A 23876-nucleotide genomic window follows, 5' to 3' on the forward strand; every position below is an offset into this window, starting at 1 on the left:
CACTATCGCCTGGCCCCATATGACATTTTAAAAAATTACATATCTATGTATCTATCTATGCATCTATCTACCTATCTGTCTATCTATCCATCTATCCATCCGTCTATCCACTCATCCATCTATTTATTTATTGTGTGAGTGCATAGCTTGTGTGTCATGTGCCTCTGTGGGTTTGTTCATGTTTGGGTCACATAATTCACAATTCCTCAAGAGACTCACTGGTGACTAATCCTATGTTTCATTTGGATGTGGCCCTGCTCCATGTAGTGATTGCCTGTCATTCACCCTATGACCGAATGCCCATAGACAAGACTCCTTTGCCTGCTGTTCTAGAAAATTACAAGTCAAATGTCAGGAGGCTGCACAGGCTAGTTCAGATTTCCAAGTTCTCTTGTAAACAGGAAGCTCTGCCAGACAGCGAGTCCTAATTCCTACATGGTCATGCTGGGCTGGCGCCGAGCCTGGAGCATCTGCTGACTCTTTGTGTGTGATAGAGCCCATCAGACATGCTTCACTTCATTATATCATCTCCATGTGCGATAGAGCCCATCAGACATGCTTCACTTCTATATCATCATATGTGTGATAGAGCCCATCAGACATGCTTCACTTCTATATCATCGCATGTGTGATAGAGCCCATCAGACATACTTCACTTCTATATCATCATATGTGTGATAGAGCCCATCTGACATGCTTCACTTCTATATCATCATATGTGTGATAGAGCCCATCCGACATGCTTCACTTCTGTATAATCACATGTGTGATAGAGCCTATCCGACATGTTTCAGTTCTATATAATCACATGTGTGATAGAGCCCATCAGACATGCTTCACTTCTATATCATCATATGTGTGATAGAGCCTATCAGCCATGCTTCACTTCTATATAATCACATGTGTGATAGAGCCCATCAGACATGCTTCACTTCTATATCATCACATGTGTGATAGAGCCCATCAGACATGCTTCACTTCTATATCATCATATGTGTGATAGAGACTATCCGACATGCTTCACTTCCTTATATCATCTCCATGTGTGATAGAGCCCATCAGACATGCTTCACTTCGTTATATCATCGCACATGGGAAGCCTCCTCCTGACACTTGCCTCCACGTCTCCTCATGTTTGGCAATGACTGTTGGTTTCTTTGCTCAGACTCTTTTAAATCTAGTTGCAGCTATGTCCTAGGAGCTAGCCTTGATGTTGGGTTCCTCTTATCGAAAAACAGTGAACTTGGGACTGGTGTTACGACTGTCCAAAGAAGTACTGGTGGAAAGGGAGTGAGAGTGGGGGCCAGTCCAAGTTAGTTACTCCAGGACTCAGCACCTGTCATCATGTTGCTTTGTCTTTAAAAGAAAAACGGGGGGCTGGAGAGATGGCTCAGTGGTTAAGAACTCTGGGTCCTCTTCCAGAGGACTCAAGCTTGGTTCCCAGCACTCACAAGGCAGCTCACAACCAATTCCGGGAGATCTGATGCCCTCTTTTGGCCTCCCTGGGTACTGCACATATGTGGTTCATAGACTGCATCAAGGCAGACATACCCATATGTGTAAAATAAAATAAAATAAATTTTAAAAAGTAAAATGGGACACATGTTTTATCTTTTCTCCAAGTTCAAGATTGTTCATCTGTACCATTTTCTGTTTATTGGGAGGCAATTAAAATAGCCTCTTCTGAATGGGGAGGGTGATGTGAACTTGGCATTTTGCCAGGGCTAAGGCACAAAGGAGGTATTCACCAAATATTTGCCTGATTGAATTATTAAACTGTATTTTCACTGCCAGAGAAGTTGCTGCAAGTCAGTCTCTGCACAGTTAAATGTGAGGTTAATGGTCAATATGAATCAGTTTTTATTTTTGTTAAAAGATGACTTTTGACTTTTCTAGACTTTTTCCCAGAGCCCAGTGTTTACAGCCCACAACACAAAAACACCAGAAATGCTTTACAGTGTGGTGCTGGGAAATGCATGTCTTAATTTAGTACAGGGTGATGATTTTTCTTGTTGCTCTGAGAAGTTATTATCTATCTACATCTACATCTCTTTCTATATTTACATCTACCTATATCTCATCCCAGCAACTAAATACTCGCTTCCCTGTTTGTCACAGTTCTATGCCCTTGTAATATTAGTTAGCTCAGATGCTGTGAACATGGATTTGGAGCCAAGTTTTGTGGGATCGGATCCTGGTCTGTCACTTGTTATGCTAACTTTATATCTCCCTCTCTTCACTTATAAAAGGGGAATGCTGAGGCTGTTCCCTTTCGAACACTATTATGAAGAAAGAATACATATAAATAATGAATGTGAATCTGTATAATTCTCAGAACTTACCTGTGCACACAGTAAGTGCTGGCTAGTATTGTCTTAGAACATTTCACTATTATACTGCCTGTTTTTGGATAGTTTTTGCATTAAAATCATTGTTATATTTTTAGGTCGTTACAAAGGAGGAAAACATTATTTTATAATTTATGGAAATTGTATGGAGTTTGGATTTCCGTATCCATGAAATTAGAACAAAGTTGCTCTTCCAGTTGTCTCACTCATTCCTGCATTATGAGTGCTTATTTTCACATTGCAACAGGACTTGAGTAGTTTCCACAGAGAGCCCACAGCCAGCAACGGCTACAGTCTGTACTCACTTGTCCTTAATACAAGGAATGTTCTAATCTTGTGTGTAGAGCGTGGACCCTGCTTACACACGAGCTACTTTTGCTTTCTAGGTTGGGAGGGGTCATGTGCTCTTGGACACAGCTGGTCCTTTCCATATTTGTGTCGGACATTTGTATTTGCATTTGTCAGGGATAGTGCTTTGTAGTGACAGTCCATGTGCATGGTGAGTGTGTTGGTGTGTCTGTCTGTCTGTCTGTGTGTGACTTTTCTTTCCTTGCAGTGCTGGGGATTGATTCTGAGCATCGTACCTGCTAGGCAAATCTCCTATTTGCTAAGCTCTTGCTCAGACTATTTTTGAACTTTCTATATAGACCTTAAACTTGCAATTCATCTGTCTCAGTGTCTTGAATGCTGGGATTGTAGATGTATGCCATGGGTGTGTGTTCCATGGATAATTTTTTTCCAATGCATTTTCAGTTCATGTATTTTATATATATAAAATACACACACACACATACAGGTGCAGAGATTTTAACTCTGCAAATATTTTCAGTTCATGTATTATTGATATATATATATATATATATATATATATATATATATATATATATATATGTGTGTGTGTGTGTGTGTGTGTGTGTGCAGAGATTTTAACTCTCATGACAGATCCTTTTCCAAGGAGTCAAATGTCTTTAAAACTCCCAAAGACACTGACTAAGAAGCTACCAAGTCTACAGAGCGAGTTTGAGGCTAGCCAAGGCTACATAGTGAGACCTTCCTCAAAACAAAACAAAAATGTAAATGAAAACAAAAAGCTACAAAAAAAAAAAAGAAGAAGCTTCCTTTGTAGTGCTTCAAATGTTCAAGGACGCTCATTCACCTCATCTTATAAGGCAGTGGTATAGTGGACAGTGCACAGAAGAGCAAGTGACCAGCAACACCTGACCTTGAAGGACACTGCTGAACTAGTCCCAACGAGAGTGTTTTAATATTCTTCATTTTTTAAGTGGTAGGAATAGGTGGAGACGAGTGCTGGTGTTTAAAGATTGATGGCATGCCATTGGGATACTTGTTTGACCCTTGAGGGAATTGGATCCAGGGCTGAAGAACTCAGCAGAACGCAGAAGCACATTGTAATGAAGGAGGTCATGTGTAAGTTTGGAACCGTAGATTTTGATGACTTCCTTGTGAGAGTCCAGGCCCCTCCTTTCACTCTCTCCAGGGGGAGCCCCGTCACCCTCCTTGTCTACAGTTCCGCAGATATTTGGCACTCCTTCATAGAACTGACTGCCAGTGAATAACAATCATGTCAACACTGCTTATGGTGTGTGTGAACACTGGGAAAAGGGTACATGTTGAAGACACGTTCCGTATGGTTGGTCATCAGCGTTAATTTAGAATTGGGGAACAGAAGAAAGAAATGGAGCTGTCGTTACTGTATGCCAGTATTTAAAGGAAAAAGGGCTTTGCCCAGCCTTGCACAAATGATTGATTTCTACAGGGACAGGACTGTGTCTTCATCTTTTTTTTCCCAACAGAGTATTCTATAGGAGGAGTTTTTTTAAAAACATAATTTTTTATTGATTCTTTGGGAATTTCCCATCGTGTACCCCAGTCCCACTCATTTCCCAGTCCCTCAGTATCTGCCATTCTGAAGGAGTCTTTCTTTCTTAAACTTGTTGCCTGATAGATCAACTCTCTGACTGTGAGGGAAAAAAGAAAGTGTGCTATTCATGCTACCTTTTAGAAGTCTTAGTTTGCAATGGAGCGTTCATGGTTTCTGGGTTATACCCACACAGGTGTGCTCTTGTGTCCTTATGTGAATTGTTTTTGAATAGGAAAGTTCCCACAGGTCATCATTTCTGTGAATTTGGGACTGAGAAGATCTTCCACAAGTCCTCTTGGAGACCGCTGAAATCTTTTTGGTTTTTTGAGACAGGGTTTCTCTGTGTAGCTTTGCACCTTTCCTGGGACTCACTTGGTAGCCCAGGCTGGCCTCGAACTCACAGAGATCTGCCTGGCTCTGCCTCCCGAGTGCTGGGATTAAAGGCGTGTGTCACCACTGCCTGGCGTGAGATCTTATGGTTCTTTAAGAAAAGATTTATTTTTATTCTATGTGTCTGCGCGTTTTGCCTGCCTGTATGCATGTACGCCATGTGTGTACTTGCTGCTTGAAGAGGCCACAAGAGGGCGTTGGATTCCCTAGCACTGGAGTTGTGGATAGTTGTAAGTCACCAGGTAGGTGCTGGGAACTGAACCCGGGTCCTCTACAAGAGCAACGAGTGTTCTTAATTGCTGAACCATCTCTCTGGCCTCAATAGTACTTTTTGTAACAATAGAAAACATGAAGTTTTGCTTGTGGTATAACTGATAATAGTAATTGATTGACCATTTGAGTTTTTTTTTTTTTTTTTTTTTTTGGTTCTTCGAGACAGGGTTTCTCTGTGTAGCTTTGCGCCTTTCCTGGGACTCACTTGGTAGCCCAGGCTGGCCTCGAACTCACAGAGATCCACCTGGCTCTGCCTCCCGAGTGCTGGGATTAAAGGCGTGCGCCACCACCACCCGGCTCGACCATTTGAGTTTTTAACAAACAAGTGAGTGTACAAAGACCAGGTAACATGGCTAAAATTTGTGGCTAGTATATAATATAGCACAGCCTGTTTGTGTATAAGGCCATTAATAGACATCCATAATTATGTCTGATATGAAGAAAATACTTCATTTGCTTCATTTTATAAGCTTTCTTCATAGTGTTTTGTTGGTACTTTGGAAAGTGGATGTTAGTTAATGAAACTCATCCTGTTTCATGGACCTTACCTGATGTCTTTCTTTGCTATATTAAGACCTAAGAGTTCTTTGGTGGCTGAACTGTCCCCTGGGAGGTGGGAGGGGAGTTAGCAGGGGAGCCTTGGGGACAGGCAGTTATCAGGGCCTTGTCTGCCCTTTGCTTTATTGATCGTAGTTAGGAAGTCTTCAGCTTTTACTGCTTCTAGAAGGTGGCCTCTGCTGCGTCCTGCTAATCTGCTTGTTACTGTAATCAGTGGAGATAATCTGTGTGTCCCCATCACAGTGGCGGCATGGAGAATCAGCTGTGTTTCAGAGATAGGGCCCAGCTTGTTCACTGTTTCTCTAATGGGTCATGGTCATACTTTCCCTCTTAGAGCCTATGAGCTTTTAAGATACCCGCTAAGAGTCCTTAATGGATTGCACATGAAAGTTACTTAAAAATGAGAGGAGTCTGTAGGCGGGGGAAACAGAAATGCAGAGGTTCAGGCTCCTTCCTTCTTCATCTCAAGTTTAAAGTCTTGCTTCCTATGGAAGATGTACTTTTTTTTTAAGTCAGAAGTAAAAGACACAGTTATTGATTATGAAATATCTATGACTCTCAGGAAGAGCTTTTAGTTCTGAATATTTCATAAAAAGAAGCAACATGATGCAAGGCCATTACAGATTTATTACATCATGCATTGTGATTTTTAGTGCATCCTCACACAACATTATACTTTTTGATACTTAAAATATTTAAAAGGTGGTATAAGGGAGGTTAGACAGATGGGCTAGGCTCATCAGGTAGTTGTTCTTGGTCAAACTGGGTTTGAAATGGAGGCTCTTGATTTTTTGAACAGGAATCGCCTTGTTTTAAACACCCCATCCTGCCACAGGAAGGCCAGATCTGTGAAGTGACATAATGTACTGGGGTTTCCTGATGTGTTTATCAGGGAGAGTTGATGTTGCCTGTCTGTCTTAGGAGCTCTGTAAGCTTTGATAGCCCAAGTGCTAAGACTGGGATTGAACATGACCAAAAGTATTTTAAACGTTAAGAACATGTGGACTTTCTTTTTGTTTTTAATTTTTATTACATTTACGTATTTATTAGCATGCATATACACATGAACACTCACACTCATGCCAAGGCGTACCTGTGGAGCTCAGTAGACAGCTTCTGAGAGTTCTCTCTTTCCACTATGTGTGTCCTGGGGACTGACCTCAGGCCGTCACGGCCAGCAGTAAGTGCGTTTGCCCCTTGATCCGTTTCACTAGCTCCAGCCTATGGAGTTTCTGATTCTGAAGTAACCCCTCTTTTACTTCTTCTTTATTGCAGAGCGGGAAACCACCCATCAATGATATGTTCTCAGACCTCAAGGATGGCAGAAAGCTCTTGGATCTTCTGGAAGGCCTCACAGGAACGTCGTTGGTGAGAGGACATCTCTATTTTTCTCAGACAGGGTCCCATGTACCTCAGGCTGGTCTCAGACTAACTGGGTAGCTGAGGATGACCTTGAACTTCTGATCCTCTGTCTCTCCCAAGTACTGAGACTGCAGGTGTGTGTGCCACCACACCAGGTTTGGGCAGTGGTGAGGTTGGAACCCAGGGCTCCACGCAGGCAAGCAAGGCAGACACTCTACCACCTGAGCTACATCTCTAGCCTGTAAGAGAGGGCGTCTTTGAGAACGAGGCTGATAGAGCATCTCTGGTCGTTACTGATATTTGAAGACCCACTGTGGGTACTGAGTTGTGAAGGCAAATGGAAAGGTGAACTTTATGTACAACACTTTAACCGATGTTTGGATAGAGTAGTATGTAGGTTTTCTTGAGGGCTCTATATTTCCGTCAAATATAAAGTCACTTCAAATGTTTATTGCCCTGAGACTGCCTGTTTTGGGGGCTTATAAAAAGGGAATGAATTTATAAAAAGGAGATAATGCTTTTAATGGTGATAATGCAGAGATAGCCACATTTAAATGCCATTTAATAAGCAATTAAGAAATAGTTGTTCAGACATTTCTGTTTCTGTTCAGGGTTTCAGCATTATTTCCATGTTTCTTTATTTTCATCACACCCAGACTTGTTACTGTATGTGTAAGGCTTTCTGTCCTGGCATGGAAATAACTCTACCTGTGAAGGAGTCTTTGGTGTCTTTTATGGCTTCCCTAGCGACGACAGTATTTTATACTGGTAACAGTATTTCTATAAAGTCATAGAGAGATGTTCTGCTGAAGATGAGATCCAACCCCCCAGCCCCTCCGCCCCCAACCCCCCATAGCTTGAGTATCACATCCTCTCTCTGCCTTCCTGGCAGAAGCTGGGCACCTTCAGGGAAAAGCTGATGTCTCCATGAGAGTCCCTGGCTGGAGATGTGGAAGGAAGCTGCCTAGCTTGCCGTGTCCCAGGTGGGGACTTTTCTCATGTGACCTTGAGTTTGGGACAATGTCTCTTTGCTCTGTTGTTCCTACTTGGTCACAATAAAGCAGACACAACTTCTCTGATATTTTTCTGCCTCCAGAGAAGTTTAGATAGAAGCTTTCTCTGACAGAATTGATTCTCAGACATGTCTGCCTGCCTCTTAGAGTAACTAGGGTTATGTTAAAAATGCCAAATCCCCACCACACACTAAGTCTTTCAAGTCACTATCTCACATGGGGCAGGAAACTCGTTTGGAGGCTCCCTAGGGCATTCCAGTGGGCTTATAGGTTAGTGAGCCACAATTTCAAAACGTTGTGAGTGCATTTGCATCCTGTGGTGCCCAGGCTGGTGACATGGATACTGACCTGCTGTTCTACTTACGTCTCTGTGTTAAAGTTTGTCAGCACATCCCACAGAAGGGATGTGGCTTCTTACTTGCTTTTGTGTTTTTATTTTCCAGCCAAAGGAACGTGGTTCCACAAGGGTGCATGCCTTAAATAACGTCAACCGGGTGCTGCAGGTTTTACATCAGAACAATGTAAGCAATGTTTGGGGTTCTGTGCTGCTGTGGGTGTTATTTACTGTGAAGCCTGCTGGCTGCTGTAAGCATTGGCATTAACTGATGCTTGGAAATGTTTCTTCATGGTAGAAGTTTTGAACTTGTTCTGTGAGTAAAGGATAAGTCATATGGCACTTCTGATGCTCTCATTGATCTGCAGTATAACTAACACATTTTTGAGTTTTGCATTGATCCAATTCTTAAAATGAAATTTCTATCCTCATTTATAATGCTGTGCAAATGTACTAAATAAAAAACCTGGAGTTGTGTGGAGACATTGTCCTAAGAGTTATTTTTACCATTTTGTTCTGACAGGTGGAGTTGGTGAATATCGGGGGTACTGACATTGTGGATGGAAATCACAAGCTGACATTAGGATTGCTATGGAGCATCATTCTGCACTGGCAGGTGGGGAGATTCCTGATCACTTTTTAATAGACCTTGAAGAAGTATTGTTTCTCTATTCATTTTCTACAGCAGCCAAATCAGAGCTCCACAGACTGCTTGGCTTGAACAGGAGGCGTTGATTGCCTCAAAATTCTGAGGTCTGCAAGTCCAAGACCCAAATGATCAGTCTATCGTCTGTCCATCCATCCATCCATCCATCCATCCATCCATCCATCCATCCATCCACCCATCCTTCTATTTATCAGTTGTCTGTCTATCTCTATCATCCATTCATCCCTCCATCTGTCAGTCAACTGTCTATTTCTACCATCCATCCATCCACCCACCCACCCATTCACCAATGGATGAATTATGGACTTCTATATAGAGCTTTCATCTTTTGCTAAGATTATTCATCCTGATATGACAGTTGTCTTAGATTTGGCTCTTTCTGATTTCTTATATTGGTTAGTGGTCCTTTTGACATGTCTCCATCATTCTTTGAGGTCTTCTTCCCTTATATATATGCATATGTATATTACTTTAGGATAATAACAAAACATTAGTTCTTGAGTAGATTGTTATTACTATCAGGAAAATTGCTTAATTCTTTGATTTTGTAGTCAGTCAAACATGCATCTGTTCTCATTTTTGTGGAAAATAAAATTTGTGTATAGTTTTTATGAAAAAAGCCCTTGCAAATAAAAGGTATTAAAATGTGGCTTTTTCATAGCATGAAAGGAAAGTTCAGTGTAATTAAAGAGTGCAAATATTGTTTAGGACATGGAACTGATGTAATGTATAGAAAATTCTATACCCTAAAAGTCACTTAAAATTTATCTTTCCACTCTTTAGAGTAGAAATTAGAAATAAATGCTAATTAAATGGTTTACAATATTTGATTAGTCTAATATTTCTTTTCCAAGAACTTTACTGAAGGAAATGGTACGTTATAAACAGATGTGGGTTTTTTATTTTTTTGCACAGGTGAAAGATGTCATGAAAGATATCATGTCAGACCTGCAGCAGACAAACAGTGAGAAGATCCTGCTGAGCTGGGTGCGACAGACCACCAGGCCCTACAGCCAAGTCAACGTCCTCAACTTCACCACCAGCTGGACCGATGGGCTCGCCTTCAATGCTGTGCTCCACCGGCACAAGTGAGATGCCCTTCGGCCTACAAATTTCTACCTCCTTTGTGCCCTCTCCACTTCTCTTCCCATAACCCCTTCCTCTATCTCTGCTGCCCTTACTGCTCATGTTCTGCAAAACATTAAACAAAGCTATGCAGTAGGAGACCAACCACTGGCTGTTCCTTTAGGACTTCAGGGCTGCAGTGCAAAGCCTATGACTCTCCTACACATTTGTAAGTTAAAAAATGGGAGATAATTGACATAGTTCAGTCCCACGACTTTAGCCCTAACCAGTAATGTATGCAAAGACTTGTGTGTAGCTTTTGTTCTTATGGCAAAAGGAAAACTCTGTTTATTGTGTTCCCCACATTTATGAAGAGCTACACAATTTTTGTTATGAGATCTCATCAACAAGATTCTAACTTGTGTGTAAGAATATAATGCAAAAATAGCAATTACATCCCAGAAGAATAAGCGGCCTGAAATAACTTTCTAATAAGAAATCAAGATGATGAATATGCTGCTATAAAATGTAGTAGGATAATAATAGGTCACATGTGAAAGTGGCAACATTTGACTGTGCTGGATGTATGAGAAGGATCGCTCATGTTTCATCCTGGAAGCGTTAGGAGTGAGGAAGAATGGGGAGGTGGTGGTGCACACCTTTAATCCAAGTACTCAGGAGGCAGAGGCAGGCAGATCTTTGTGAGTTTGAGGTCAGCCTGATCTATAGAGCGAGTTCCAGGAGAGCCAAGGCTAGAGAGAGAAACCCTGTCTCAAAAAAAAGAGCTGAGGAGGTGCTCTCTTGTATTGATTGACCTGATAACCAGTTGAGCTGATGTTGCAAATTAACTGGGGGTATGAGACAGTTGTTTAACTATGTATTAATATATGCCTTGCCACACAATACCCCCAAATAAATTCTGCATGTGTCAAAGATTAAATGCAACAGACAGGCAAATTGTATTATGTTTCATTGCTAGTATGAATTATTAATTTTCTCATTGAATTCCCTAAATGTTCCTGGCTGTTATATACAAATGATGTACACTTTTCTATACTTACTTCCTATGTCATAGTAAGTTTGTCTCTGTACACTACAGGTTTGGGTTTCTTTGTGTCTTTATTCAGTTTTTTTTTTTTAATCTTTGCTGATAGGCGCTCAGATGGTAAAGTACTCATGGCTAAGTTTAGAATATCCTTAAAAATATGATAGCCTCCACCCCCCAATTCTTTAGCTCCAGTTCTTTATATAGTGTTGATTCAAATTAGTGACAGTGAGAAGAATGTTTTGCTCTTAATATCAAAGCCAGTGCTTTTAATATTTTCCCAGAATATTGATGTTTTCTATAGCTTTTTTTTTTTTTTTTTTTTTTTGGTATTTTGAGCTTGCTATGGGGTTAAAAACCTTTTTCCTCCCCATCTTTTCCTAGTCTTCTTTTACCATCTTGAGGATGCTGCCCTGTACTTTTTTTTTTAATGTTTATTTATTTATTATGTATACAACATCTGCCACCATGTAACTTTGCATGCCAGAAGAGGGCACCAGATCTCATTATAGATGGCTGTGAACCACCATGTGGGTGCCGGGAATTGAACTCAGGACCTCTGGAAGAGTAGTTAGTGCTCTTAACCTCTGAGCCATCTCTCCAGCGCTGCCCTGTACTGCTAAGAAACTGTTGAATTTATCTAGTACCTTTTGCAATTATTGGCTCATTGATTCCACAAGTATATGGAATGTGGCTTCCTGTACTAGACACAAGGATACAGCAGGAACAAAACAGACAGACATCCCATTCCTTCCAACTGCAGACAGTCATTAATTAAAAAATAAATGTAGACTGTAGGTGGGCATGGCGGTACACACTTGACCCCTGAACTTGGAAAGTAGAAGGATTAGGGGTTCAGAGACATTCTCTGCCACACAACTATTTTGAGGCCTGGCTGGGCTATATGTTGAAGACTCTGTCTCAGAGTATGTGTGTGGCTGTGAAACTGTAAATGTTGTATTATATAGAGATGGTAGGCACACTAAAAAAAAAATACACTAGGTAAGTGGGAAGAACCTTCTGGTATGCAGGAGGCTAGTGGCTGCGGTGGCTGAGTGACAGGGAGGAAGTGGTAGGGAGGGGGTGGGGGATGCCGGGCTCAGGATGGGTCTAAAGTACAAGGATGGAGTGCAAAGAAAATGAGAGACTTAAGCTTTGTCAAGCCAGTCATACTGTCCAAGTCGTGAGACCGGAAGAAAGACAAGATGTAAACACAACGCTAGCTGTCACGGAGGAGGGTGAGTGGAAGGGAACCGATCCCCTCAGCACCTTTGTTGTTAGAATAACTGAAGTACAATTACAGCCGTGGTTTCTGTCTTTCACCTTAGTCTCTTTTGGCGTGTAGAGGCACCAAGTCAGGGTCTGAAACTTGCTGTGTAGATGAGGCTGCCCTCTAATTTGTGACCCTCTTGTCTTAGCCCCCTGAGCACTATGCACCTCCAGGCCCAGAACCTTTGTCCTAATCGCCGGATTTAGTCTATTAAAATTATTGATTGTGCTAATTCATATATTTAGGTTTGAGCTTATTTCTCCTACTGTTGCTGGGTCCTTTTTTTTTTCTTGTGTTCTCTGTATTGATAGGTTTCCTCTACCCATATTTTACTATTTGGGAAATGCTATATACTCAACTCCTTCAAGAACCGTAGATTGTCTTACTTATTATTGTCATGTCTGTCAATTACTTTCTGATTTTATGTATTTTATAAACTTTTGAGATATAAAAGATAACAATTTACAGTAGCACCCATAAATTAAAAAAAATCCAAATTTAGAATGTAATGGATTATGACACTGTCTACATCATCTCCGTTGTATTTTGCCTTTACTGAATTTTGTTTGTGTGGTAATTTCAGGCCTGATCTCTTCAGCTGGGACAGAGTGGTCAAAATGTCCCCAATTGAGAGACTTGAACATGCTTTTAGCAAGGCCCATGCTTACTTGGGGATTGAAAAGCTGTTAGATCCTGAAGGTAAGGTTGAGAATATACTGTTGAAGTTGATTCCACTTTATCATTTTGAATCTTGAGAAGCGATGCTGTTTTCATGTTTAGAATGTATTATGACAAAGAATCTTCATTTTATTGTATTTATTTTCTTATTTACCTTCATGTGTGTGTTTGTTGTGAGTGGTGTGGGTGTGTGCACCCATGTGTATGCATGTGTGGCCCAGAGGAAGACAAGTGCCTTTCTCTATCACTTTCTACCTTATCTCTTAAGACAGTGATTAAGGTGGCTGGCCAATAAGTTCCCACCTCCCACCTCCCACCTCCCACAAACCATTTTTTTGCAGATATTTTTCCTTTTGCACTTAACTGTGCAGGTTCCTTAGGCAGTGGGTTAATTATTTCACTGGATAATAGTTAAGTTGTATCAAGTAGCATTGAAACAATTTTAGGAATCTACTTGTTAGACAAGCAATTCAGTGTTGGTTTAGTTTCTTAAAATGCATGTATGTGTGAGCATTTGCATATAGCTTGAAGATTCTAGCTGCAGCTTTAGGCTTGAATTCCGTTCACTCTATAGTATGAATGGAGCCTGTGCCATATTTTAAATGGCAAGTTGTATAGCTTGCCTTTGAGTGTTTTGAGACAGTTTTTTTATTTTTTCTATTTCCTCCTGAAGCATACTCTTAGTATATAGCCCAGGCAGCCTTCAAACTCATGAACCCCCTTCCTTAGCCTCTCAAGAGCTGGGATTGCAGATTCGCATCATCTTGCCCGGCTTATGGAAGGCTGTTACAAACTGGAGGTTGAATAAGTCTTTGGCCCTGTCTCATATTTTGTGATTTGAAGTAGCAATTTGCTGAGACCCAGCGTTGCAGGGTTTATAAATGAGGCATTGTTTCTGGGTCCCAGGGCAGTTCCTCTTTACCTGACGCCGAGCAGTTCACGTGTTTTGCACATCTGAGTCATCCTTTCTTCTGCTTCCAGATGTTGCCGTGCAGCTCCCTGACAAGAAATCCATAATTATGTATTTAACGTCTCTGTTCGAGGTGCTTCCTCAGCAAGTCACGATAGATGCCATCCGAGAGGTGGAGACGCTCCCAAGGAAGTACAAGAAAGAATGTGATGAAGAAGAAATTAATATACAGGTACTGGAGCATTTTTTCTTGGAACTTTTGACTTGCCCCTTTGTTTTCTCATAGGTATGGGGTCATAATTTCTTGATATCTATGTCTTTTCTAAGCTTGTTTGTTTTTAGTTAGCATGCTGTTACACGTATGTGTGACTCGGCCAAACTGATTAGCAAGAAGAGAAGTGTTTTCTTTCACATGGTGAGTTGGAGTTAGGGTCTGAGGCCGTTGGTCATGGTGCTGCATGCCGTGCTAAAGGCTGCGCTTTGCCGTCAACTGACGGCTGAGGGGTGGGTTTGTAACCACAGTGGTCAGCCCCTGCCATTGTTTGCTGTCAGGTGTGAGTAATGGCTTCTCCCATGTCATCTCAGGGTTTTTTGTTGTTGTTGTTAGGTATTAATTTTCTATATGTTTGGGGGCCGTTAATAAAGAACTTTTTTCCCATTATCTTTTCATAAGGACTTCGTAAAATATACACCTTACTTTCCATTTTCCTTAGGAGAGGCAGTCCCCCATAAATGGCTTATCACATTTTCCGTAGACGGGCTAACAGATATTTTCATCAGAGTGTAAATGAGGTTTTCCTAAGGAGATATGAATAATGGATCTTTTTTTCTTCCTCCCTTATCCTGCCTTGACTCAACCCACGTTTCATCTCTTTGTGATTTTTCTCCAAAATCCCTGTCGTCTTCATTCATAAAAGGAAGACTCTTTGTTCAGATATTGAAAGTCACACCTTCTAATGTTTTAGTAAGTTCAGAGGTAGTAGGGGAGCTAGGGTGATGCTCAGTCAGTAAAGGGTTTGCTGCTCAGCACAAGGACCTGAGTTAGGTTGTCCCCATGCACATAAATGTTGGGTTCCGTGGTACCCCTGGAATGCTAGTGCTGGGAGGCAGGGACAGGTGGGTCATGGGAGCTCGTTGGCCAGCCAGCTTAGCTGAATGAGCTCCGGGTTCAATGAGAGACACACTCTCAATCATATATATAAGAGCAAGTGAAGAATATACCTGACATCAACCTGGCTACCACATCACGTACCACATGGATATGCACATACAGGAAGAAAGAGGGGTGAGCATTTCAGATTTGTAAGAAGTGCGTTTTGGAGGAGAAAGAATGTGTGTGTCTTCGAGCTTAAACTTCATCCTCTGGTACTTATATGGGGTCAGTGATGTGGCCTCGCAACTGTTGTGGTTAATATTACCCTCTTGGTAAAGACAACACTTGGAATGAACATTCAGTAACCCTGCCTACCTATCATTATTATAGCATTTCCCTCTGGATTTGTTTTGACATTCTCATTTAGCAAATTCTTTTTTTTTTTAATTACTTAATTCTCTAATTATGATAATAATCTTAAACATAGTATCTTCCCCCACACTTCTATGAGATTTAGAGAATCTACTTGTTCTTTTAGAGTTTGGATGGCATGTGCTAATCATTTTTATTTTTATCCATTTCAAAAATAATGTAATTTTTAGAAGAAGGAGAAAAATTACTGAGGAGGAAAAGTGGGGAGATGGGGCCTGATTGTGAATCCATATTTTTTTTTTGACCATCAAATAATGCACAAGAAAAACCCTTAATTTCTGCAAATTATTCTTTTGTGGCTCTGGTCGTGTGGATGCTTCTCTGCTTTGGGTCACTCAGATGGTGTTCTGGGTTTTTCTTTTCATTTTGCTCGTGCCGAAGGTTGATGGGTCTGGGTTAGATCTCCGGAACTCACATAAAGGTAGAAGAAGGAAATCAGCTTATAAAGTTGTTCACTGACCTCCATATGTGTGCACCCACCCACGTAATAATAGTTAATGGGAGAGAGACAGAGACAGAGACAGAGACAGAGACAGAGAGAGAAAATTGGACTTTGTTTATTTTATGGTATTTAGATAAAACAATCACTTCTATTTAGGGTGCAAGGTGACATGGTAAGAATTCCAGAAACCATGTACTGTTTGTCTACGGATAAGCATGTTAACTCTTACCTTTCCGCTTGTATGCTTTTATTGCTAACTTAGAGGTTGAGTTACATTAAGTGAGGAAATCAAAAGCGATCAAGTCTTAACTATCTCCTTGTTTACTTGTCCTGCTGCCCACTGATCTCTGTTACTGACAACCAGATCCCTCTCCGGCTCTCCTTTCTTCCCACATGCTGAGTAGCATTAGGTGGCCTGTAGGTAATCTCTGCATCTCTTTAAAAATGAGACTGTTGAAGACCTGTTTATAAACGAATGCCCACTGAGTCTTTGCATGTTGAGCCTGCCTTCCACCCCTCCCTCATGGATGCGTGCCTACACAGAGGACCCTTGGCTGATCACCAACATTCCTAGTTTGACATGCTGGACATTGGCTCCCAAATCACCTTTAGAGATACCTTAGTGCTACGATTTCAGGATTTTACTTTGAGAATTTAGCTTACTTTCCTTCCTATGGCTTGACACTATTTGTCTTTTAGTTAGCCAGTGTTTTGACTTATGATGACTGGTTCATTCAACTAACTCCTGTAACTCAGTTGAACAGATTCATTTGATTTCTCTAAAACAACTTTTTTGGGCTCCAACCTCAAGTTCTAATGTTAATTTAATACCTCTTACGCTATAATTTCAGTCAAGGTGGGATTTTTTCCCCTTATTCTTATGTATGTTGAATTCCATGTGTGGAGTGTATTCTACCTATATGGTCCCTGAGTAAGCTGCCCCTCTTTCCTCAGTTTAGACAGAATCTATAAGCAAAGTCGTCTCTCATTAACCCATTAAGATCCATCTCCATGTGCCCACACTGTCTTTCTCTGATTCTCGCCATCTCAGTATGATGGTGAACTATGTGAAGAATTTTAAATTGTGACTTAAGAGCGTTGAGAAGACAGTGAAGGATTTCAGGCAGGGAGTCCCGTGGGTGTGAAGCCATGAGAGGGATCGTTCTCTCCGCTGTCTGGGAAATGGATTGGGAGGTGGGTGCCAAACGTTAGCAAGTCATTGTAGTCCCGAGGAGAGACGTAGGTGGCTGTAGATGTGGAAGGTCTGCGTGGATTTGCGGTGAACTTTGAAGGTAGGACGGCCTTGCAGATTAAACGTGGGAGATGGGAGAGAGAGAGAGAGAGAGAGAGAGAGAGAGAGAGAGAGAGAGAGAGAGACCAAGTCTGTCAGCCAGGTTTTCAGCTGGAGTACTTAGGTGCATGGAGCCTGAGGGGGAGTAAGTTTTGGGGTGAAGGAATGGCGTGTTTAAATGTGAATATGGTTTGAAGTATCTTATAGACACTGGAGGTGTCAGAACTGCTGAAAGTTAGAAAAGAGTTTTTACTAGAAATAGAATATCTACGGGATATGGATTATTTTTTAAAAATCCAATAGAAAGGGAAGATATCACTCAAAGTATATAAAGAAAAAGAAGTTTCAGGAGGTCCATCACTCACAGATGGGCAGGACCACTGAACTGGGAGCGACCATTGTGTTCTGCTCCTGGGAAGGAGAGCTGGGGAAGACAGGAGGGGTCAGCGCCAGAGGAGGCCACTGAGAAGCTTCTGGGAGAAACACGTGATGGCTGTCTCCTCTTGTTTCTGGTTGGTGTGTGTTGTTCCAGCATAGCTCTTATCAGAGTCATTTTAATTGGTCGATTAATTGTATGGTCTAAACGTAAAACTAGAAAAATGGATTTGCCAACTTTTCAGTCGTTTGGGTGCAAATGTTGAGACAGTGTTGAAACAGAATGTTAGGACACACTAGGGGTTACATATGTGAGCCATCTCTTCATTCATGTGTGTGTGGAATATTTTATTTCAAAATGCGTTAGAGGATTGAACATGGGGTGGTCTGCTCATAAGTTTTAAATAAGCTTTGCTTTGAAGGGGAACTAAAGAAGAAGGAGGCAGTAGGCTTGATTACAAGACCAGAACGTTCTTCAAGAGAAACTAGATAGAGATAGGCAGAGTTTTCTTCTACAAGCCTCAACCCCCAAACCAAAAACCCCAAACAGAGCAGCACATAAACCAGAGAGCTGTTGCCTCCAAAAATGAAACACAAAATCCCGTCAGTACCACAGGTTGCATGTCCGCCATTGTTCACTGTTTAACATGCAACACTCAAATGTGGGGTCATGAAAGAATTTTAACCAGGGGTCAAAGCAGAGTTCCTGGCTCGATGTTTTTCTGTAAATTGCAACCATTGTTCAAGGGCCAGCATGTTTTCTGTCCTCCATCAAAATTCCCTATGTCGTGAAGTCCAATAGTGTCCCTTTATGGGACCACTGGCATTTAGAGCTTACTGGAGAGCCATTTATTTTTGTTCAGCAGTGACTCATGCAGGATATTTTTCTCTCCCTGACTCTATGTTAGAATCTCCTCAAATGTGGAACTCATACGCGTACTCTGTTTTGTATTCCTTGGTGTCTTCTTGCACCGAATAAGTGCCCTTCATGGCTTTGCTCGCTCAGCTCCTGAGAATTGGATTGTCTCCTGAGACCCTGGTCCCTGCTTGGTTGTTCCAGACAGTGAGAGTTTGGCGAACACCTGTATCTTCACGACTGCTGTGGTTTTGTTTCCACAGAGCGCAGTGCTGGCAGAGGAAGGCCAGAGTCCCCGCGCCGAGACCCCCAGCACTGTCACCGAGGTGGACATGGATTTGGATAGCTACCAGATAGCTCTAGAGGAAGTGTTGACATGGCTCCTGTCTGCGGAGGACACGTTCCAGGAACAAGATGACATTTCTGACGATGTTGAAGAAGTCAAAGAGCAGTTTGCTACCCATGAAGTAAATATCTGTGGCTGAGAGCCAGATCTGTCTGGGGTGATGCCTGACTTAGGGGTGGATGGGGTGACTTCATGATCGGCTTGCTCATTCCTGAATTTTGCTCTGTGAAAAAGGTCACGGTGTAGTGCCTGTGTTCTTTAAATGGACTTCGTCAGAGAACTGGAGTGGGCGATGGACAGTTCATGGGAATCGGATCCCAGACTTCAATCTGATGGCAGCTCATGTGTTTTTTAGAACTGCTGATGGACATCAGTGCATATAGATGTTCCTTTTTGAAGTGTTTAGCTGTAGTTAAAAATCAAAATGACCAACTGGTATCCCAAATCATTAGGTTTCTGATGCTACCCTAAAAGCTGTTATTTTTATTTGTTATCTGATTAAGCCAGTGTTATATCCAGTGTTCCTGCACAATTTTATGCAAGGAGAGCTATTTGCTATAGTAGTATCTTTTGCTGTATGGGGGAATTCTTTTTAGTTAAGCAGGTTTTTTTTTCTTTTTTCTTTTTTTTTTTTGATGTGTGTGTGATGTTATTTTGCATTTGTGATTGAAAAGAGTAGAAATAGTAATATTTCATAAGAAGTTTATCTTGTGTGTGAATGTGGTGTTTTTTAAATTATTTTTTATATATAATCCTAATTCCACCTTTATGATCTATGAACAACATAATCAGTATATACTTAAAAGAGAAGGCTCAGCTGGTAAAGGCTTTTGCTGCCAAGCCTGATGACCCAAGTTCTGTTCCTGAGACTCACTTGGTAGAAAGAGAGACCCACCCCTCACAAGTTGTCCTGTGATTCTATGCCCCCTACACACACACACACACACACACACACACACACACACACACACACACACACATGTACATGGGAGCTCACACAAATAAACAAATGTAAAAGTTTGAAAGGCAAGTGTTATCATCCACAACATTGTTTCCTTTGACCTAGCTGTCTTTTGAGTTCTAGTTGATGCTTATTTCACATTTTCGGAGCTTAATACATCCCATCAGGCTCCTTTACCTTTGCTTCCTGTAGGCTGCTTTCTCTGTGGCATTGATAGGGAGGTTATGCACTAGCAGTTCATTTTTTATTTTTTTGTTTATTTTGCAATAAGTGCCTCACCGCTCACCACAGTGTCCTTTGCTAGGCTTTCATGATGGAGCTGACAGCACACCAGAGCAGCGTGGGGAGTGTCCTGCAGGCTGGGAACCAACTGATGACGCAAGGCACTCTGTCTGACGAGGAGGAGTTCGAGATCCAGGAGCAGATGACCTTGCTGAACGCGAGGTGGGAGGCCCTCCGGGTGGAGAGCATGGAGAGGCAGTCCCGGTGAGTGGAGCTCCAGAAACAAGAGCCTCACTCCCCAGACCGCATTGCACAGTGAAGCTTAAGTACAGGTCTGTGGACCTGTGAGTAGGATCAGTACAGAGCTGACCGGGCGGGGTTCTGACTCCTTCCTGTGGGTCGTGTCGCTAGAATGTTTATGACCTTTGTTTCCTCTTTGAGGAGAAAGCTGGGATGTGAGAGGGAGTCAGAAGGGAAAGGATATTTTGCATAGATGATATACCATCATTTTATTTTTGTTGTGGTGATAAAATACCCTGACCGAGAGTAACTTATGGGACAAAGGGCTTATCTTAGCTAACAATTCCAGGTTACGGTCTCATCATTTTGGGGACATCACAGGGACAAGAGCTGGAAATAAGTAGTCACATCTCTTCCACCATCAGGACCAGGAGGAATGTTTGCACCCATGCTTAGTGCTCAGCTACCTTTCTTTACTCTCATACAGTCCGGGGCCCCAACCAGGGAATGGTGCTGCTTTTTCAGACGCGCCTTCCCATATCAATTAAGGTCATCAACTCAGTGCCACAGGCCAGCTTCATCTAAACAGCCCCTCATTGAGACTGTCATCTCAGGTGATTCTAGGCTGTGCTGAGTTGACAGTTCAAACTTACCTCCATGGACGGCTGTTGCTTTGGAGTAGCATTACCATCAGCAAGGCACTGCTGGGAGGTGACGGCAGGACAGTGTGGCACGGGCATCCCATTCAGTGTTCTGGAGCAACCTTAGCCCGTGGTCTGTTTCACTTTCCACACTGTGTTTCACATTCCATTGCCATTTCCACCAATTTAATAGGCAGGAATTCCTGAGTGTAGAAACAATGATTCTGTTATGAATACCAGGAGCTGTTATTTATGTTCTTGGGCTGCATTTAATGGACTCCAGTTATGACTATAATAAAAGCTTTCCCCTCTTAGTTTCTACGTCGATGGACGCTCTGCTGCTTGAATAGGTTAGACAAGGGTGTGTTCACTGTCTCGCTCCCACTTTCCTGGTGCCTGGAGTAGGTGCCTCTGCCAGGGACCACGCTGGAGGGACTAATGCTGTGTCCCCCTGGCCAGGCTGCACGACGTGCTGATGGGACTGCAGAAGAAGCAGCTGCAGCAGCTCTCAGGCTGGCTGACCCTCACGGAAGAACGCATTCAGAAGATGGAAAGCGCCCCGCCGGGTGATGACCTGTGGTCCCTGCAAAAGCTGCTTGAAGAACATAAAGTAAATTGGCCCCTTGTTTCTTTTCTACCTCATCGCATAGGAAGGTGGCATTCAGCCTTCCTGGGACCTGATGTTCTCTCAGTATGGAGTTGGGATACTTCTGTGTTTTATTTTTTATTTTTACTTTTTTTAGGAGCGTATAGCGGTGTTTTTGGGGAGGCAAAATTTCTGAGCCAGGGTTGAGAGGGACAGCTTTGCATAGATGTCTGTGTCGTTCTTCTGAAAGTGTATGACATTTGGCAAGGACAGTTTTGGACTCACAAGTGCATGAGAACCTGGGTGTGTGGGCATTAATGCAGAATGTGGGCAGAGAAACAAATTGGAAGATGTATCTAGACCTAATCCTGCAAGGATAATCGTTGCCTCTTCTCACAAGGGCGTGCATGGGGCACTGTGTGATGAGCCAAAATGTAGCGGGCAGTGTAACTTGGTTCCAGCGTCAGTGGTTCAGTTTTCACAGTAGAAGAAAGGAAAGGTAGAGAGACACTCTTACTGATCAGGAGAACATCTAGATAAGCAATTAATAAAGCTTTAGGGTTACATTAAGCACTACCCAAGAGGCATTTCATAACACTATTGCTAGTGTTGAAACAAATTACTCTCTACAGATGTCTAATGACTGTTCTCTTCCTGTGGAAGGGGCAAGTGAAGACGTCCATATGTTTGTTCTTGGTTGCTCTCTTGGGGAGCTAATCAGAATAGCTTCTATGAATCATATAGCATTTTCCTCATCTCACATCTCACGCCTTATAGGGCTAGAGAAAATGACCTGTGATTTTATGTGGTTAAACTCTAAACCCTGGACTTTTAGATCCACCAGTCCTACATTTCTATCTTTTTGAGACAGCGTTTCATGATGTAGTCCCAGCTGACGTGGGACTTTCTATGCAGACCAAGCTGGCCTTGCACTAAGAGATCCTTCTGCCTCTGCCTCTTGAGTGCTGGGATAACCACACTTGGATATATTTTTGTCTTTATTCCTAGAATAGACACACGCTATCCTTCTCTTCCTCCTCCTTTCCCTCCTCTTCCTCTTCTTCTTTTGTTTTTGGGCAGAATTAGGACTAAAGATGGCATTACATTTGCAATCAGTTTGGATGTTGCGCTTTCAGACTGGTTCATAATGAAATGTACAGGTGTGTGTGGGCTTCTTTCTTTAGAAGTACTCAGGGGAATGATTGGAAATGGCAATACAATGCCTCATTAGGTTTCCTTAATTACTACTGACAAAGGGAAAGAGCAGAAATCATAGTGTATATTATTTTTGTTTTCCTCCAGAGTTTGCAAAACGACCTTGAAGCCGAGCAGGTGAAGGTAAATTCCTTAACTCACATGGTGGTCATTGTTGATGAAAACAGTGGGGAGAGTGCCACAGCTGTTCTGGAAGATCAGTTACAGGTAAGGACACTGGAAAAAGAGTAGGGTGGGCCTAAAATCTTCTCTCTAGTCAAGATCTACCTACTTGCTCCTCCTACGCATCCTAGTCTAAAAAGTAGACTCTGTTAACCATTTTTTTGTTACTGTAATGAAGTTCCCGAGGCAGGCTACTTTATAATGAACAAAGTTTACTTAGCTCACAGTTTTGGAGGCTGGCAGTCCAGACAGCCTGACACATGTTCTCCCTTGGCTAGATCCCAATGGAACTGGAGCATGTGTGTGTCTGTGTGGTGTCCCTTCCTTAATTTACTAAACCATTAGGATTTGATCATGTTGGGACCACCTTCATGCCCTGATTTAATCTAATTCAAAACAAAAACGAAACAAAACCCCCAAACAAAGCCCATCCTCAAGCTAAACTTCCACTCTCTTGAAACTATTCATGCAAGACTTTGAGAATTAAAATTCCTATTTGATTTCTGGGTGGGATGGAGTGGAGGTGAGGCACAAGCCATGACACCCACCTTTGGTTGTACTTCCCAGCTGGGGCTCCACATTATGTGGGTTACAGGCTTATCCAGGTGTTCCTTCCTTCAATCCAGCCCTTCCTTGCAGTGAAGGCACGAGACTGTAATTCAGCAAGACTGTAATGTTAACAAAATTTGAAAGCACAGGAACTCATGCAAATGATCCACAGGCGTTCCTGTGTGAGGTCACTTGAAGAATTTGTGAAGGCAAACTTAGCCTGGAAAGTTTGCAGTAGAGAAAGTAAATGTGGATTGTAGTTGTAGCACAGTGGTTGAATGCTTGCTGAGCACATGCAGATCTCTGGATTTGGCTCCACAAAATGAAAATAAATAAATAAATAAATAAATAAATAAATAAATAAATAAATAAATAAATAAATAAATATGAAATCTCAGACACATGTACCCAGTTTGAAAATATATTGCATTCCCATACAAACCCCTTGGTGAAATAGGAACAGGAATTCTAGCCATTTTTTTTTCTCAGCTCTGAGTAATTTAAGTAATTACATTCTATGCAAGCTAGTTCTTTTTCTCACCCATACCCTTAAAAGTACTTTTCATAAGTTGGTGCTTTATAACATGGAGCTATGGCAATCACAACTTTCTAGGGAAACTGTAGTGACTGTGCCTCCTGGCTGTTCTGACGGAGGCGGGCTTCTCCCTTC

General features: G+C 42.0%; 1 protein-coding gene across 1 annotated transcript in view; it reads left to right on the forward strand.

The window, feature by feature from the left end:
• Positions 1 to 23876, forward strand: part of Utrn (utrophin) — a 507673-nt gene that overhangs the window by 123997 nt on the left and 359800 nt on the right. The window contains exons 4-13 of the mRNA XM_059272738.1: positions 6727 to 6819; positions 8270 to 8347; positions 8684 to 8776; positions 9743 to 9915; positions 12791 to 12906; positions 13867 to 14027; positions 18548 to 18751; positions 19896 to 20077; positions 21154 to 21304; positions 22583 to 22702. Of these exons, the coding sequence (XP_059128721.1) occupies positions 6727 to 6819; positions 8270 to 8347; positions 8684 to 8776; positions 9743 to 9915; positions 12791 to 12906; positions 13867 to 14027; positions 18548 to 18751; positions 19896 to 20077; positions 21154 to 21304; positions 22583 to 22702 (1371 nt within the window). The remainder of the gene's footprint in view (positions 1 to 6726; positions 6820 to 8269; positions 8348 to 8683; positions 8777 to 9742; positions 9916 to 12790; positions 12907 to 13866; positions 14028 to 18547; positions 18752 to 19895; positions 20078 to 21153; positions 21305 to 22582; positions 22703 to 23876) is intronic.

The sequence above is a fragment of the Peromyscus eremicus genome, chromosome 8b (assembly GCF_949786415.1).
Source record: "Peromyscus eremicus chromosome 8b, PerEre_H2_v1, whole genome shotgun sequence".
NCBI lineage: Eukaryota > Metazoa > Chordata > Mammalia > Rodentia > Cricetidae > Peromyscus > Peromyscus eremicus.